Raw genomic sequence first — 19,709 nt, 5'->3', positions numbered from 1 at the left:
CACCACTCAGTGCATGTTTCACATGCCCAAAAGTGGCGGTGCACCCTGTGCAGATGCTCCGTGAATGGAAACAGTAATCCGGCATTGTGTGTTTGCATGGCACACAGCGGGTCAGGCACTTCGGATTCCAGTTCCGATTGGGAGCTCATGATATACTGCATGACCAGCCATGATGTGTTCAGAACACTGACAACTGTGCAGGATCCATTCTTTCAGATAGAGATGGCGGGCGCTCAGGAAACCAGGGCCATTGAAAAATGCCGTGAAATGCAGTCGGAATTCCATGGAATAACGGGACAGAAATCACTGCATCAAGGGATGTTGAGCCTGCACCCAGTATGCACTTCAATCCTCTGTCTTCCCACAACTCCTAGCATACAAGGTGGTGAGTTGCACAGTGGGATTGCTGCCTACAGTACACTACTCTCACTGTTGATGCTAGAGCACCAACTGTGGATGCGCTTCAGCAACCCAGTGAGTGCTGTGTGGACTGGCACAAGTGTTGTATTTACAGCGCTTTTTGATCATCACTGTAACTTGCATCAACAAAATTTTCTAATATAGGCAAAGCCTAAGTAAAAGACTGAGGGGGAAAGATACAGAATGTAATTTTATTTAGGAGCTATGAAGAAAAACTATTGTTCTGGCAGTGGTAACCCCAAACATGGTGATATAGTTTCGGCATTAACAGGAAATTTCTGTATAATTTTAGTCAATAATAGGTTGCTAGCATAATCACCCAAGTTCTGAAAAATATCATACTAATGTCATGTTCTAGGAATTATAGTGGTGCAGCAGCAGCATACAGTTAGGGCTGTGTCATGACATCTGTGTTTAGCAGACTTAAAGTTCATTCTTTAATGGACATGCTTAGTTGGATACCTTTGTAATTTGGCATGCCTCAGGAGGGTGCAGGGTAGAGGATTAGTGACCCAAATTTGGAGTAATTTGAGCTAGGATTTCCAAAGAGATAGGACCAGAGGGGAAAAAATAATAATAAAAAAAAGTTTCTAGGTTTTTGCCGAGAGTTAGAGATCGAACTATTGATGTGATGCAGGTCAAAATAGTCTATCAAGTTTTACCCAAGGTAGCACATGGCACCTACTCAACCTTTTGGGCTCCCAACATTCTTACCTCTACTTAAGAAAATGTACATTTTATACTGTTCATGTACAATGCAGAAAAACAGCTAGAGGATTTCCATTCCTGCCATTTTATATGCTTTAAAGCTCAACTTTTGGAAGTGCCCTAAAATCTGAACAGTTTAATTAGATTGCTTTGAATTTTGGTGTGCTTTATGGACATTTGGAGTAGCTTTAGTAATCCAAATTTGGGGTCCTTTGACCAAGGAGTCCTCAAATTACAGCCCACCCAAAACTCTCTTCTGCTGCCTTGTACTGTTAAACTGATAGGTGCTAATGACTAGATGAATCAAAAATCTCTTAATGGCTGTGAACTGATTATTTAATTAACATAAATAAGGATAAGTTAATCACAAGCCCCCATCTGAGACAAAAGAAGTTTTGGACTGAGTGTTTGGAGGTTGCTACAATTTGAGTCATGGGTGGCAATTTTAGTTTAGAGAGAACATAAAGTGTTTGTGGAGAAAAGTAATCATGTGAATGCTGCCTCGGAGGGTGGAGTAATTGAGGGATGAAGGATGGGGGAAGAAGGGTTTTGGGCTGCAGCAAAGGGAGGGGGATTAGGAGGAGGGGGATAAATGTGGATGGGTGGGAGGTGAGGGGAGAGATGTCGGGGGCTCAGGTTTGAGGGAGTGAGGGGTAGAACACTGGGATGGAGGACATAAGGGGATTGGCAGGGAGACTGGTAGAGAATAGAGGCAAGGGTACCTGTCAGCTCCACATTCTTCCCTTTTCTGTGTGCGCCCAGATCTATGGGGGCTTTTGCCCTCTAAGAACAGAGCTAGAGATCCAACTATTGCTATGACAGAGGTCAAAGTGATCTCAATGGGTTAATTATTATCCCAAGTAGTGCATGGCACTCATTGAGTCTTTGAGGGACCCAAATTGTGAATGGTATTTAAGGACATGTTCACTTCATTTGTGTAGCTGTGCAATCTGCAAGGATTACTGTGTGCATTCACTAAAAAAGGGAAAAAAACCAAAAAGCTTTCTATAGAGATATGTTATGCTTGCCTAGGCAGTTCAAGGGAATCTGCTGATGATATTGCCCTGGTGAACACCCTGCCACTGATGATTTTGGTTCAAACCTTTCTACCCCTCTGCAATAAAGATTTAATCAGTTTTGTTGCTTGCTACAAGGTCTCTTAGTATAATGAGACTTTTTAATATATGGGGAGCCTTACTATGAACACAACTGAATAGTCAACAGCCGGTTTAACCAACATTTTTGTTACCTTGGGTGGAGAGGAGCAGGAGACAGAAGACTGTAGGAATGGGGAAGGGCGTCCAGGGCCAGGGTTGTGGCTGCTGAAGGATTGGGCAATGAGGTTGTGCGGTGGGCAAATCTTGGATTGGTTGTGAGAAAATCTGTATTTTACTAGCCATTGGGGAGAGGCGGTAAGTGGCTATTTACTGGTTTTGGGACAGATGAATATGGTGCTTCCAAAGTGTCACAATGCTGAGGTTTGGAACTGACGGCATAGGTACCTTGAGCGCTGAGGGAAAAGAAATATGTGCGCTGACAAGGTTACCGGCACGTTGATGCTGGATAATTCCTGGATCATAAAGTTTCAAAAGTTTGTGGGAGAGCAAATAATATGCCCTGACATGGGGATTGCTGATGAGGCTAATTTGGCTTGGAATGCAAATTGCAGGACATAATATGTATAACTGCTTAAATGACTCTAATTCCTGCCAATGGAGTATCTTTTTCCAGTTAAAAAAAGCTAGAAAATTCTATGGCAAAAACCTACATTAATGCAGAGTTTATGGTTGCTTAGTGGTATGTCATCCCTTGCAGAACATTTGAGTTGAGCAAAACTCAAGCTTCCGAATACCAGGAAATGCACTGGTTGCCCATGTACCTGTAACTTTACCCTCTTTCAGCAATTTCCCAATATGTCCTTTTAACATACACATCTTTACTCTGCCAACCCCACAGTTGCAGAAATGTACAAGTTTTTCACCTCCTTTTACAACCCACTCACTCTCACCACAGAATTTTATCTAACACCATTGAAGGACAAAAAAGAAAAAAAATGCCTATGCTACCTCCCCCTGCCATCTTACAGCAGTACCTCAATAGGCACATAGCACACACTCGCACTGATCGTTGGCACTATAAGATTCAGAAGGTTCCATAAACTGACATGTTCATACCCTTGGCCAATTTCCCAGAAAGAATACAATGAATCTAGACTTTAAGAACCACTTCACAACCTCTTACAACTCCCTTACACTTAAGGATACCGCCTCAACCTACACTTTCACTTAACCATCACTGAAGTGTTAGAATCTCTCATATTCCACCTTATGGCTGACGACCTGCTACCAATGTAACTTATGCAATTCTGCATTGAAAGGATGCACAGTGCATCCTCAAAGTACACATGTACCTGGAGTGTATGCGAATGATTCCCATCAACTAGTGCCTGATCCAGGGGAACAGAGGGAAGGTGGTGTGGGCAGCCTTTTACCTTTGCGCTGCCCCTCCCTTTGTCTTTAATAGTGTTAGATGGAATCCTGGGGGAGAGGGTGTGTGAATTGGCTGTAAAAGGAGGTGAAGAGCTTGTCCATTTCAGCAATTGTGGGATTGGCAGAGTAAAGATGTGTGTAAACATATTGGGGCACTACAAGAGGGGCAGAGTTAAGATTGCATGGGCAACCTTAACTGTACATTTCCTAATTTCCATAAGTTTGAGGTTTTGCTCAACTCAGCATTCTGCAGGGGGACGACATACCATTATGCAGCCTTAACTTTTTGTTAACATGGTTTTTTGAATTTATATGGCAGTGTGGATTGAAAATTGATTATTTAAAATCAATCATGGTTTAAATCAACTTTTCCATTTCTACTTGTTTTCTAAAGAAAGATTCAGTTAATATAACTATTAAAGCATGTTGACTTGCAACTAAATAGAGCCTTTATTCTAGATTTGGTACATCTTTTTGCTACTTAGGAAGGTACAGTATAATTATATACATTTATTTAAGCAATTATATAGCTTAATATTTTCAGATTCTTATTAATTGTACACTTTTAGGATTTTAGAAAATGGTGAATGATATACTGCTTATTTACTAGAAAATTTACTTTTGCTGATGTGTCAAGCTGCATTAGGGGGTGGTAACTGGAATTCAACTAAACACAAAATAGCATATAACATTTATTTTTATTAAACAAAATCTTAAATGTTTTGGATACATAAATGTCTCTTATCAAAACATGTTTCACATTTGCAACTAAATGATTTATTGAAGGAACACAGTGATTCACTGACTACAGTGAATTAAACTGATTATTTCTGATCAGCCTAAGAATTTTTAAATATGCCTAAGTGAAAGTGACTGGATCTTAAGTTTCTACTTGTGTGTGTCTCTTGAAAAGAGACAGTCTCCTAAATTACTAAAAGCTGTCCTTCAAACTACTAAAACTAGTCGCTCTCATCCCCTTCCTCCTTGGTTTTATTCATAGACTGGAAAAGAGAAACAAGTTTTCTTGCTTTTTCAGCTCCTGGTTGCCTTCTCAGTTTTGAATGAATTAGTCCAAATGAAAATATTTTCTCTGTGCCTACAGAAGAGGTTAGTGCTGTCAAAAGCTGCGTTAGCACTTCTAGAAACTCTGTTTTTGGGTGCTTATTTAGTGATTTCCACCAGTTCAGTGTGTGACTTTCTTTAAAACATCATTAGCAAACACACATTGCTTAAATGGTTCACCTTCAGCCCTGAAATTTATTAAGGTTGGCATGATTGGGTGATTATTAGATGCCCATTTCGCAGCAGCATCTTCTCCAGCAGCTAGGCATCTACCTTGCTACTTTAGGTTGAGAATATTGGCAAGAAAATGAGGTGGAGTAATTTAAATTTGTTATAGGGTATTTTTTCTCTTAAATGGCTAGAAGATTTTTCCAAGCTTGAACAGGATCAGAAATAGAGCAATAATCTTTCTGGAGATTGTCCAGGGCTATGGAAGTAGATTGCAGTATATTCAGCATATCTTCTACGTTTCTCTTTAGTCCAATGTTAACTGCTTTGGCTTTGATGGGTCCATGTGTTTTGTCATGATTTTCTTTAGAAATAGTCATCAGAATAGGTCAGTTCTTGATAAATAGCTCAAAACAGTCAACCAGTGAATGCTATCATACATCTTGGGGAAGATTTAGTTTGAATCCTCCTGCTCTCTCCAGTGAGATTGAAGCAAAGTGGTTGTTATGAAAGTATTTTGCAAGTTCAACTTTTTCCTATGTTCCTGGAGTTGTACTTCAGCTAAGAGAGGCATCAAATGAGAGCACTGCACCCATATGTTATAAGTTTCAGGTTCCCGTCAATATCTTCTAGATTTCTTCTCGTCTTTGTTACATTTGTGGCACTGTCTTTGACAAAGCTACATAGTTGACACTTGAATTTTTGTTCACATTTGCTATAGCTTTTACTGCTGCTACTTTTAACTATTCTGCCATATGGGCATTTCCTGATTGTATCAGTTGTTTCTATAAGACAGACAACTCCATCTTCTCTTCTAACACAAGCATATATTACTGGATCATTGTGTACATTGCTCCAGCCATCAAGACTTAGATTAATGAATTTCCCATCAATGTTTTTTGCACGCTGTTCAGTTTCCTTCTCGTACACTGTATCCAGCAATATTCCAGCAATGTCAGCTGTGCCAGGCGGCATGTAGCCTGATCATAATGATTGAAGCATGTCAATAACGTTGTCTTCTGAAGAAGACAAAAGGGAGGGTGTTGCATCAGTGAACTCAGCCATCTTTTTGTCTATAGAGTCTTGCTGGAATTTGCTAGTCCTGATTATGAACTCATTCATGGTTTTACTAGATAATGAAGAAAGACAGTAACGTACCTGGATCAAAAAAAGACTGTACGTTTAATTGTAGCACTGCTGGTGGTACAAGCAGATGACTCTGAAGTTGTAGTCATTGCAGATGATGAATGTTTATAACCCCTATGTCTAACCTGGACCCTGAAACAAAATGGTTTTAAAAAAAATACTATTCAGTGCATTGATTTAAAAAAAATGTAAATAAAAGGTTCCTCCTTCTGAAGGTGCTTGTACCACGGTTTATTCTAAACCCACTTTAATAGGGAGAATAATTAATACATCATAAGGATTATCTAAATCTGTTTAAACCTTTATTTCTAGCAACATACCACACAGCTTATAGAAAATCTTATTTTAAATGTTAAAATTCATAAATGCTTAACTTCACTTTTAAACTGGAAATCTTCGCCTTGGATAGTTGCTTATATGCAACGATAAAAATCCTTTCAGAAGTCCATCAATAACTATAAAATATAATTGATAAATACTCCCACTTCAAAATAACATACTGACTATATTTTGAACACAGACATTTTGAAATTCCTAAATAATCTACCCAAAAAAAAAATTTGACTGACTGTTTTCATTTCCTAGAATAGTAAGAAATAGTAGTCAGTTATAAGACACGTCCACATCATCTTCAAAATAATTTCTCTTTGAGGAGCATTTTTCATAATCTTTCATTCTGATAATCAGGCCTTTCATCTCAGTGTTGCACTGTTTACATTTGGCATGTGTTCCTTTTTTATCTGGAGGTACTTCAGATTTCTACATATTTCTTGAAAATAAGTCAAAATATTCCCAAATAGGGTCTCTTTTTATGACCTGCACTAGGATTGATTTAAATCAAGTTTCCCACTGATATTTCTTCACATAATTCTTAAACAATGGTGCAAATCTGATCACTAAAACTTGTTAATTTACTACTCAGTACAACATTTTACAACATCTAGGAGGGTATACTTTGTATAATTTTTTAGATAACTTGATTTTTATTAATTTAGGAAATAATACATAATACTCATTACTTGTGTCAAGCTGCAGATGCAGCAGCTGTACATTAGGAATGGTAAGAACTAAATCTCTCTCAAACACAAAAGCACTTATTTTATTAAATTTAAATCTTTAATGTTACATAAATGTTTCACATTTGCAATTGCAGCAGTCTCCTGAGTTGCCGGCTGATGGCAGTCCTTAAACTTTTTTTAATTTTCAAATGTTAATAACTCTAACAGACAATTCATCACAACACTAAACGTACGCTATCCTTAAAACTTCTACAACTAGCTTTCATCTTCCCCACTCCCACTGTCATTTGTATTCATAGACTGAAACAGAAATGAGTTTTCCTGCTTTTTCAACTTCCAGTGGATTTCTTAGCTTTGAGTGAATAATACCAAACGATGAAAATATTCTCTCTGCCTACAGAGGAAGCTACGACTGTGAAAAGTTGGCTTAGCAACTGAAGGAACCCTGTTTCAAGGTGCCTGACTAATGTTTTCCACCAATTCAGGGGAGTGACTTTGTTCAAAACATCATCAGTAATCATGTATTGTTTAAATGGTTCCGCTCCAGCCCTGAAATTTATTATGACTTGCATAACTGAAGAGTGATTTTGAGATGCCCATGCTATGGTAGCATCATCTTCTTCAGAAGCTAGGCATCTACCTTTATATCTGGGGTTGAGAATGTTCGCAAGAAAATGAAGTAGAGTTAGTGCTTGGATCCATTGCTTCTTTATTACCTGCAGGTTTAACTTTCTGGTGAAGTATTTCTTTCTTCAATGTCTCTTAAAGTGTCTTCCAAATTTCGACAGCATCAGCAATGCAGCAACAATTTCTCTGAAGTTTGTTTAAGGCTATGGATATAGGCTTCAGTATTCTAAGCATATCCTCTACATTACTACAATGTTCGATACTTTGGATGAGATTCTTCCATCTATTTTATCACGGCTTTCTTCACAAAGTTTTATGAGAATAATAAATAATTCAAAACAATCAACCACATAATTCCATTGAACAACTTGAGGGAGAATTAGTTTGGATCCTCCTGCTCTCTTCAGTGAAGCTGAAGCAAAATGGTTGTTACAGAAGTATTTTGCGACTTCAACAACATTTTCTTTTATTCCTAGAGAAGACGTACTTAAGTCTTTGGCGAAAAGATGCATTAAATGGGCATTGCAGCCATATGTTGTTAAGGCGCATCCTTCTGTTTCTTCTTCTAAGTATCTTGTCATCTCTGCCACGTTTGCAGAATTGTCTGTGACAAAACTGCGCACGTGACAGTTGAATTTTTGTTCACAGTTTATTACAGCTTTCACTGCCATTTCTTTTAAATATTTGTCTGGGCATTTCCAGATAATATATCTATTGTTTCTGAAAGATATGCAACCCCATCTTCTGTTGTCACACAGGCACATACTATTGGATCAATGTGTACATTGCTCCACCCATCAAGGCTTAAACTGGCAAATTTCCTGAGTATTTCTTGCACACTGTTCAAGTTCCTTCTCATACACTGTATCTAGCAACCTTCCACCAAAGTCTGCTCTATCAGGTTGGAGTGTAGCCTGGTCGTAAGGACTCAACCATGTCAATGAAGTGTTTTATTGTTATCAATGCGAAAAGGAGAATTTGTGAACCAAGCAATCTTTTCATCTATGGTGTCTTTGTTGGTATTTGCTGGTCCTTACTACATACCCATCCATGGTGGTGGTTTTACTGGATGATTGAAATCTTTTGCTTGCTACTGAAACTTTGTTGTTTGAAATAACTTAGCTTTCCCATGGGAACCCCATCCTTTGTTTGAAGTATGTTTAGTTGCAACACTGCTGCTAAAAGTACCAACAGATGACTCTGAAGTTGTTGCAGATAGACAGTCACAGTGAAAGTCTCTTACGCTTAAATTAGGGCTCAACAAATTTGCTTCAGAGCTAGGAGTCAGACAACATGGGCCCAGCTGCGGGGTGCCCCGGCCAAAGCACAGCAGCCACTCTCCCCTTCCATCCCTGCCCCTTCCCCCTGTCCATCTCCCACAACGTGGGCCCAGCAGCATCCTAGTTGGAGCGCATTGACCGCTCTTCCCCCCCCCCCCCTTCGCCCCCGGAAAAAAACTAGGCACCAGACTTAAATTTCTAGGCGCCATTGCGACCTGGCATTTGTCAAGCAATGGCTTAAATGGAATCCTGAAACACAATTCCCACTCTATTATTCAGTTAATCATTTACATTTTTTTCTGCAAGGATGCAGATCTGATTCCAAATTACCAAAAAAGCGAATGCTAACATTGTGTCCATTTTTAAGAAAGGGGCAAGTCAATGTGTGGGAATTACCAAGGTATTGCCCTCCTTTCCATTGCTGGGAAGATCCTTGCTCACAACCTTTTGAATCATGTCCTCTCTCTTCCAGAATCTCCTTCCTTCCAGAATCTGTGTGATTTCAGACCGTCTCTGGGCATCATCAACATGATTTTTGTTGCATGATTGATCTAAATGAAGTGTACAGAACAATGCCAGCTATTGTTTATGGCATTTTTTGACCAAACTAAGGCCTTTGATTCCATCAGTTGGGAAGCGTTATGGAAGGTGCTGTTTAGATTTGATTGTCCATTGAAGTTCATTTGTGTTCTCAAGCTACTCCATGATGGAATGTCCTCTGTAATGGATTAGAGACAGACCATTCACCATCCATACTGGTGTTAAGCAGGGCTGTGATATTGCCCCAATCCTTTTCTCCGCCTATCTTTCTGTAATCTTGATTCTTATTTGTGACCACTGTTGTGCCAGCACATCCTTTGGAAAGTTGCTCTGTCATGTCTTTATCGACAGAGATCTGCAGATGGAAACTAAGATCCTAGTCTACAATGCAGTAGTTATCCCCACTCTTCTTTATGGGTGCGACGCATGGGTGACATATCAAAGCCATTTTAAGCATCTGGAGCGGTACCGACAGCACTGCCTTAGGAAGATTCTCCGTATCAGATGGGAAGATCATAGCATGAATGCCTGCAATCTGTCTGGAGCTTACATCACCAGTGTTGACTTCCATCTTCACTGGGCTAGTCATTGTGTGTGGATGGCTGATACTTGTCTTCTGAAGCAAGTCCTCTTTTTTCAACTTAATCATAGTAAGAGGACCCGTGGGGGGCAGAGGAAATGCTACAAGGACACCTTGAAAGTACACCTTAAGAAGGGAGGCACTGCCCCCACGAATTGGGAAGAGCTGACTGGCAATAGACTGCAATGGCATCACATCATACATTAAGCTTCAGCCCATTTTGAAGAGTCATCTTGCTGAAGAGGCTGATAAATGACAGCGGAGGAAGGAAAGTATACAGCATCCTGGCCAGCAGTTATGTTCTCTCCAAGCAACCACCTGTCACATCTGTGGAAAAATCTGTAGAGCACTAATTGGACTCCTCAGCCATCTTAAGGCTCATCAATGACTTTCCCTCTGGCAGACATCCTTGTATTGAGGGATAGCTGACAACAATGGATTCAGCATATTTATTTTTAAAATGTTTGAAGAGATTATAATTTTAGACTTAATGTATTTTGTATTAAAGTAAGATTTCATTTTAAACAGATTTATTTTTAATAAGATATATTATTGTAAATAACATTTCAAAAATTTTTAAATATAATTTTAAAATTTTTTAAAAATCAGTGTTTATTCATCGTGTTATATTATATATTAACATGCTTTTAGAATTATACTTTTAAAAATAAGACATTTTTTCCCCCTGTAAGTAGTTTTGTGGCTCATAATTTTGTGTCTGAACTTCCAGTAGTTTCTCCTGTGCGTGAATTGTTGAGGATGTTCTTTACCTAAACTCACTATCCTAGCAGAAATTTGCATGAATGTACCATTGCCAGTAATAGTATTTCATTCTCCTGCAGATGTTGGTTGTGGTTCTGCTTCTTGTATTTAGGATTAAACTTTATCTAGCTACATGTTTTCAGCCCTTCAAGAAGGGGTCATGGTTCCACGTTACCGTCTAAACAGATTGAAGTTATTTCTCTTTACACTATCTTGACATTGTTAAATTACTGTGGTATGCAAAATATTTTGTTTGTAGTATAACGATATCTTAAATCTATTTAAAATAGCTTAGTTCTGTGACTGTGAATTTGGAAGAATTTACAGGGGAAAGACGTAAGAAATTCCCAAATTCCTTAGTCCCAATACTGTACTTATTATTTTAGAATACACTGTTAGATCTCACTTTCAAGATAGAGGATGAGAGGTGTCAAACAAAGCTTTTTTCCTCCCATTCCACACAAATTCAGGTTTGGTGAAGAACCGCCAGTATTTCACTTGTCTTGAAACAAAACCCAATGAAAGCTTCCAGTTATTGAATACTGCCATATCTTTTCACAAATCTGCCATATGAGATCATTAAAAGATGCCATCTGGAGGAATGTTTTAAGATTATTCAGCTCTTTACTAAACTACGTAAATACAGTTTGGTTATGGGCAGAAAAATAGATTTGTTCTTGTTTGACTTTGATTTGACTTTGTTTTAATTGCAAAATATCTCTCTTCCTATAAAAGTAGGAATTAGTTTTTGGTTATATAAATTATATTTCCTATTATACTGCTATAATATTGTAATTTTCTTGTAGAACAATTAAATATATGCTTGCAATTTAAGTAATACTACATTTCTTCTCTCACAATAGCCAACTACTCCACCAAGCCAAGGCAGGCCCGATTCACCAGTTTATGCTAATTTACAAGAACTGAAAATATCTCAGTCTGCACTTCCACCTTTACCTACAAGTTCCCCAGTTCAGATTAATGGAGAATGGGAAACCCATAAAGATACTACAGGACGCTGTTACTACTACAACAGAGGAACACAAGAAAGAACCTGGAAACCACCTCGTTGGACGAGGGATGCAAGCATAAACAAAGGGGATTCCCAGAGCCAAGCCGATCAGGAGGTAGTTATTCAGTGTCTCTAGATTGAGTATTCATTGTCTCTAGACTGAGTAATGCATGTCTATGTTGCTGAGTTATTAAATTATGTTACTACCTATTTGAGCTCTAAAATTAACATGTAAATTGTTTTGAGGTAGAGAGGAATTGTTTTCCATTATTTTTCTCTTCTTCTCTGGAAAAATAGCCTCTATCCTGTGGCTAGATGTGTGTGTTATGCTAATCTGCCAAACTCATGTGCCCCAAAACCAGGAGTGAACCAGAACCTCTGGGCTTACACTTTTAGAGCTGCTTCTCTTTCCCTCATTTGGTACTTGACACCTCTAGATGGTTTCTTTCCTTCCTTTGAAGAGCAAGTGAATGGCCTCCTTTTGGAACTAATAAGCCTCATGTGACAGTGGAGTGTAAGGCAGCTGTAATTTCTAGGATGTGGAATGCATAATGCATTTTCTTGTGCATTCTGTCCTTTTAGTGACATTATGTCTAGAAGCAGGATCTTGGAAAAATAAGCTGTTACTAGCTTGAAGGTCTACACACTTAATTATTCTTTGTGCTCTCTCATGCTTATTTGGATCTTGTGGCATATCTTCCTATCTCATTGACTCTAGGTTTTTGTCCAATCGTTGGCCAGACAATTTTGGCACCTGTTTCCTGTGCAGTTTTTTTCCTGCTTTGATCAATTGTCCCTTTGCTTCATCTGCATCAGAACATAGTACAGTTCACATATCTTACAATGCACAGATTCCTTTATTGGCATTTTACTTTCATGCTGTAAAGAGCTTCCACTGCTGTAGAGGGGAGCATACTCAGTTTATGAAGGACAGGTTGGGGGAACAGGTTTTCCTAGTTTTCTCTTCCTGCACTGAACGAGCTGCATTGACAGGCTCAGAATGTAATCTGCCAGTCCTCCTTGTCAGAAAGACTAAACTGACCTATAGACAAATAAGGATGTGGTTTCCTCAAGTTTCCTTCAGGGACATGAGATGCATGCCTGAGAAATTGTGGGAAGAAAAGGGTGGTTTTCTAAACACATAGTAGATCTGTCCAGTTATTAAGGAATATTGGAAAGAAAATAGAGCTCAAATTAAACAAAATAGTGGTATAACACTACTAAATAATTTTCTAGAGAAATATTATAGGAATTTTTCATGTGTTAGTGCTGCAAAATAGTAGCTAGTTACTGGAAAAAAAATTCTAATTAGATGACTGTCTTAAAAATTTTGGAAGTTTTTTTTCTGTAACTTATCAGTTAACAACAAACAAAACAGGGAAAGATTGTTTAGATGTTTGGTTGCCATTTAATTGATAATATAATAATACATTTACCTGCAAGAAAACAAATCTTTAAAACATTTTCTCAAGCCTACTTGTAGCATTGGAAACAGTATCTAAAATTGCAAGTATGTTGGAGACCCATTGTAACAGATCCATTGAACCTATTACTCAGAAATATTGCTGAAAATAAATAAATAAATAAAACAACTTCTGCTTACCTGAAAACTTTCTAAAGATTTTGAAGTGAGCAGCCACTTACCACTTTCTTGATCTCCTTGCATATCAATAAACCAATCACAGTGAGGAAAAAAAAATGAGGAAACAATAGTTGTGAGGGTTGTCAATATTTAAAATTCTAAATTATTTTAAAATACATTTTTATCTTGCAATTCTAAGTGTTAGATGAATTTTAGAAACTGATATAACTGGAAGAAAAACCATTTAATGGCAAACCTCCCACTTATTTTTTGGTGCCCAGTTTTAGCATTTTATTTTAAGTACAAGCTTCTTGTAGGCAGTAGTCGTGAAGCTGATTATATGCTTGTATATGTCACGATACTGCTTCTGACAGTTTCCTGTTAGCTAAAGAAAGTTTCCCACTCGCGGTTGTTGAGTAGAAGAGGACTTTATTCAAAGCCTGGCTAAAATAGTAACTCTTCAGTAACTAGCCCTCTAAGCAGTCTCTTGACAATAAGTTGATGGTATACATTATTTTCCACCACATCTTTCTTCCTCCTTTCCACTGTCAGCACTAACAATGGGCCTTGTTTTTTCACTCCATTCCTTCATCAAAGAGCTGCATTTGACCTTTTGTCTTCCTCCTACCTTAGAAGCATAATCTTACCATGTGGTCCCACCCTCAGGAATATTGTATTCATTTTTCCTATGAATACCTCATTTCACTGACGGTTAAACTTTAGTTCTTCATCTTTGTTCATGATCCTTGTGCAATAGTTTTCAGACAGTCATGTCTGTTCAGTTTTCAGTCTCTTTAAGGGCACTGAAGGGTGCATGCTTTGAATAATGTAAACTTTGTTCTGGTTAAGGCTTCCTAATCTCAAAGAATTTTCATAAATTAAATAACCATTGTGTCCTCTGTGGCTGGGTTTCACAGTCTCCAAATCAGAGATACTGCTATAACCTGATAATGTAGATTATACTTTTTCAGAAAGTGAAACTTGTCAGATGTGTTAATTTTCAGCTTTTTCATCTATGGGGCCTTTTGCTGTTTGCACTTTGGAAGTTTAATTCTCTTTTCATCCACTTTATGTTGAACATCTCAACTATGAATTTTTTCAGGTATGTTTGTCGGATCTTCTGGCAAAATCGCCAACTATATTGCAGATGTCTAGGAGTAAAATGTAATGACAATCTAAATAATCAGATCCAAGGTACAGCTAATATTTCTCAAGTAAAAGATTGGGTATGATAAAGAGGTAAAAGTGAGACTCTCCAAAGATTCTTAAAAAATTAACTAAGATAGGAGGCATGTAACTGCATTAGTTCTAGATCTCTGATGATCAAGATTCAGACTGCTTTCTTAAAGTGTATACCTTAATACTATTGGTTTAGAGTAGTAAATCTAAGGCCTTTTCACTTATTATAGATTGATATATACAACTGTACTTTCACACATTCAGGTCTCTAACTGAAATGAATGAGGATATCTCAAAATATTAAATATCAAGCATAAATAGAAAGGGTAATGGCCTACTGGACTTCTATAAGTTGTATACATGGGATCAAGGGCAAACCACTTAGATTTTGTCAGAAAAGTGGAAAGCAAGATGACTTAGATCTGAGACGTGTGTAAGGTTATTCTGAAGCAGCTGGCAATTGAATCAGCTCATTATTGGTCCTGAAGCTTATTGATTAGGAAGGAAAGTTTACGTATTTAGAAACTGATGTAGCTGTACCTGCCTCTGGGCAAAGTAAGTGAAAATGTTTCAGAGCATAGCTGCACTTTGGACAGGAGGTTGCAAATGTAGAGACATTGTGTTATGGAGAAAGGTGTGGATTTCTCTGTACATGGCTTAGAAAGTAATGTAATAGAATGCACAGTTCTGGACACCTCATTAGCAGAAAGTTGTAAGTAATTTATAGAAGAGTAACAAAATCAGATTGTAGGGATTGGTTTAAAATTAAATCAGATATTTGGTCAAGATGTAGTTTTTAAAGTAGGTAGAGGGTAAGGACTTGTTTAAGGTTGTACACAGAGTTACGATTAGGAGTGATGAAATAAGAACAAACTTCCTAATAAGTTGAATTGTGGAATGATTTTCAAAAGGAAGTAGTGAAAGCTGCACTGCTCAAAACTTGTAAAACTGAATTTACCCAAATGGTAGAAAGTGCATTGTAAGGGGGACACACTGGCAAAGGAATGGACTTGATGATTTTATTGCTCTCCTATTTCTCATTGCTATGATTCTGTGAACAGTAAATCTGGAGTTACAATAGAGCTGCACAGAACAGAGGAACAAAAATTCAGGAGTCTCTTTAGAGACAATATGATGACCATGGAGAATTGGATTGTGGAGAAAAAGGTGAAAATACTTCATTCTTATAAATGTATAAGATTTAGAGTACAAGGGAAATTCAAAAACCTATTAAGAGCATAGATAAAATAAGCAAGTGAAGGATGATGGAGATAGGGAAGATAAACAGTAAGTGGAAACCCAGTGAAAGAATCCAGAGCTTCATGTGTCTGCAGTAGTATCCTTGTTGGATATTTTTCTGGGAGTTTGCAGTAGTTACATGAGAACAGATAGAATCTTTCATAGTGCATAATTACAAGAACTACTACAAAAATGATTTTTTATTGAACATCAACCATAAACTCTTTACCACTGGTCTTGAATAGAGTTGAGAACCACAAAAAGGATATTGAAGGGAAATTTTATGTCTTCAGAAATGTTAGAAATTGCAGATTTTTAATTTTGAGAGAGGAAACAAAACTGGAATAGAGAAGGTGACTTTGCATGTGCTTTTCAGTTTTTAAGAAGCCTTGTAATTCTGCATTAAGGGAACGGCTATGACTTGAAAGCATATGATTCTAGAAGTGAGTGAACTTCCTAAAGGCAGTTGGTAGGAAAGTGAAATTGGTTCAAAACTACCTATCAAAATGTAATTGATTTGATACTCTCTGAACGTTTGATTTTCCCTATTTAGATTTGATCTCTAATTATCCAGTGAGTCCTTGGCAAAATAATTGTAACAATTATTGAACAAACTGAATAAGCCATTCATATTTGCACAGGATTGGTTGGAGCAAACAGCCAGTGAGCACAGGAGAGAGAATATCCAGAGTGAAAACTGGGAACCCCTGATATCAGACTACTTGCTACAAACTTTTTTTGCTGGGACCCCTTTGAAAATATTTCAGGCTCTGATGACTCCCCAAAAAAGTGATGACCCCCCCATGCCCTGCCACCTTTTACTGGTGTGTACTGGGGCTGACAGCTCACAACCACCCCATAAGACCCACAGTTTGAGAACTCCTGTTCTACAGCTCCTGCTTCAACTGCTTCTGCAGTTGCTTTTAAATCTCTGGCTGGCTCCTTCCTTTCCCCAAACCCACATGGCTGGAGGGAAAGGTGGGTTCTCATGAGTCCTAGTATTACTTGGGGGATGGGAGGTGGGTCTTCTGCAGTTTTGGGCCTGGATTTGCTTAAACTTCTTCTGGAGCTGCTTCTGCCAGCTAAAGAATGCAAAATGTCTACACTTGATTTATTTTCTAATCACAAAGCAGGAATTGCATTAAACTTTAGACCTATACCAACCACCTAAATTCCTGTATCACATGTAAGATTTTTCATGATAAATGTGAAAAAGATATTCCATCTGAGATTAGTTTGCCTCTGTGATCATCAAGGATAATCACTTTTTTATATAGTTACATTCCAGTTAGGCACAGGTGTAACTTGAGGGCAGAATTGGTATTGTAGAGTAGATGAGACTTTCCTCTGGCGGAGTTCTTCCATTCAAAGGTATTCTGCTAGGATTTAACTGTACAGTATTTCCACAGTGATAGTAATTGCTTGGCAAAAGAATATAGATGCACTAAATTATTTGGCAAGACTGTTACCTGAAAAGTCCAAAGAGTGCTCAGTCTTCTGTTTTGAATCTACTGATATCAGTGTATTTAAGGCTTTATTATTAGAACAAAAATGATACATTTTAAAGCCTAGGCATACCCTAGAGAGAGATCCCATAAAACTGTAGTTCAGGTTGGGCCTATCACTAGTATCCTTTATTGTCAGGATCTCTTCAGTGCAGATCTTGATATCCAGGGCGGACTATAACTGACAGACAGAACATACCTGAAAGCTTTTCTGCCTTAAATGATTTTCAAACACTACACACAAATAATGTTACATTAAGTTTATGGGTGATGTATGGGTCTTTTGAAGTGAGTATCCTCTATAGCCTACAGGGTTTTCATGCTATGTTCTTAGCAACCAGAAACTGACTCTGTAGAGGGGCTCATGAGTTTTGATATACTTGGGAAAACTAGCACATGAAAACACTTATGTATAATTTTACTTGAAATGACCTTAGTCTTGTACTTCTTTTTGGAGTACATACATGCATCAAAGAAAAATGGCACAGAAGGAAATATATATGCTTTTTTAGCCATAATTCACCCTCTGTAGAGTTGGAGTGCTGTCCCATGTAGGGAATGCTTAGATTTAATCTAGGTGTTTGCAAGACATGCCTTCCCTTAGTGAGGACAGAGGAGTCTGGAAGGATGCGTTGCAGTGGCAGATCCAGGTAATTGGAACCACCACACTGCCATGTATCTGATCCTGGGTGGAGGAAGAGGGAAGATAAGTTGCAACTGCACAAAAGTGAATAAAAATAAAGGTTTTTAAAAGAAAATGGTTGGGAGAAATTGAACTACAAACTTGTTCCATCACCGAAGGCAGAGAATCTGGTGGCCTGAAGTTGAAGGACAGAGCTTAGTTTTGGAGACTCCAGCAACAACATCGGACTGCCTCCAAATTCTACAGGTGGGATGAATTAGCCCATGAGTAATGAATGAGGAGAAAAGCTGTGCAACATAAATAGATATGCTTATTTAAGAAAAGACACTGTGGCCTCCCTCTCCAAAAAACTGTCTTTTGGGTCTAACAAAACTCAGGTTCACCAACATTACTAGTATTGTTTTAAAAGACAAATGTCTTGTTTTGTATTGCTACGAAAGCTGAAGATCTGCCATTTTCCTCCTGCTTTACAGATTTCCCACTCTCAAAACCTTTTTTCGTGGCCCTCATCTTTCTGGCTGAGGAGCCATTCCCTTTAGAGCAGAGCTGTTGGGTAACATGATATGCTCCCTCCTACAAACAGTGAAGCAGTTTGAACTGTAACCAGCCATGGGAGCAAGAGAATCTAAAAGGGAATCTACACTGGAGACAAGATATATATATTTTTTTTAAATACATATCAAGTTAGAGATGCCTGCTCAAGTTTTCTTCCACTTGCCTTGAATCTCCTGATCATCCACCTCCCAAGTCCTCTGTTCTTTACCTCTCCTACACATAATGATCCCTTTCTCATATTTTAAAGATATTGGAGCTCAGCTATCTGACTGCTCCTGGCATAGCACCTACCCTTTGAATTTTTCTCTGTGGTATGCAACCGAGTTTAGGATGCAGGGAATGCCAGTGAAAATTTGGAGCACCCTAGGTTTCATTGCATGTGCACAGCTGTTCAATGGGAAGGTTCTGGGACTTGGTGCAGGAAGGCTCAGGTACAGCTGCGGCTTCATGTTATTCCTGGTGTTTTGAAGGGGTTTTGGTACACTGAGTGTGGGAGTAAGATTTTGATATAAATAGCTGGTTTCTGCTCCTTCTCTGTCTCATGCAAGGCAGTGTGGATTGCTAGCAATTAGACCATTTAATCAGCCCAGTAATGCCAAATAGAAGTAAGTTAATAAAATTCATGTGCCTTTACTGACCAGGAATCTTGAGAAAATGAACTAAATTGAAGCTGCTTTGTTACATGACACATGCCAAAATAATTTGCTCAGCAGATGTTTAGTGTCAAGGAATACTAAACAGCATTGTTCTAGAATCTCATCTAGCTCTTTCAAAGTCTTTGAACTAGTTAGTGATAACCAGACAAGTTTCTGAACACTAAAAATGCATTTATTTTCTGACTTACGGTATTAAATAAAACTGAAAACTCCCTTCAATTTATTTCTGCATTTTGAAACCTATTTCAAGTCAAGTAAACTTTGATCTCTTTCAGATTTTGAACTATATTCATTCTTAAAACTTGCTTGTATGTTTCTGACTACTTGTAGCTTCTTTCATCTGAAGAAAACGACCACAGTTCTTGTTACAGCCAGTCAGATAGTCAGTATGGTTCTCCTCCAAAAGGTTGGTCAGAAGAATTGGATGAACATGGTCAAACCTTATATACCAATGACTATACTAATGAAAAGGTACATTCTCCTTTCTTCTCATCACTTATATTCTAAATTGGCAGAATCTTTTCAGTAAATTTAGTT

The 19,709-nt window shown here is 38.1% G+C and overlaps 1 protein-coding gene across 11 annotated transcripts in view; it reads left to right on the top strand.

The window, feature by feature from the left end:
- ARHGAP12 (Rho GTPase activating protein 12) overlaps nucleotides 1-19,709 on the top strand; it is a 138,417-nt gene that overhangs the window by 56,337 nt on the left and 62,371 nt on the right. For 8 of the 11 annotated variants that reach the window (XM_067542603.1, XM_067542598.1, XM_067542601.1 and 5 more), the window contains exons 3-4: nucleotides 11,665-11,928; nucleotides 19,503-19,643. In XM_067542603.1, coding sequence (XP_067398704.1) covers nucleotides 11,665-11,928; nucleotides 19,503-19,643 — 405 coding nt within the window. The remainder of the gene's footprint in view (nucleotides 1-11,664; nucleotides 11,929-19,502; nucleotides 19,644-19,709) is intronic. The other 3 variants (XM_067542606.1, XM_067542604.1, XM_067542602.1) reach the window with 1 other exon arrangement.

This window comes from Emydura macquarii, unplaced genomic scaffold (genome assembly GCF_026122565.2).
Source record: "Emydura macquarii macquarii isolate MOO-44397 ecotype Brisbane River unplaced genomic scaffold, CSIRO-AGI_Emac_v2 contig_719, whole genome shotgun sequence".
Classification (NCBI taxonomy): Eukaryota; Metazoa; Chordata; order Testudines; family Chelidae; genus Emydura; species Emydura macquarii.
The sequence above is the reverse complement of the archived record's forward strand: the minus strand, read 5'-3'. Positions and strand labels throughout refer to the sequence as shown.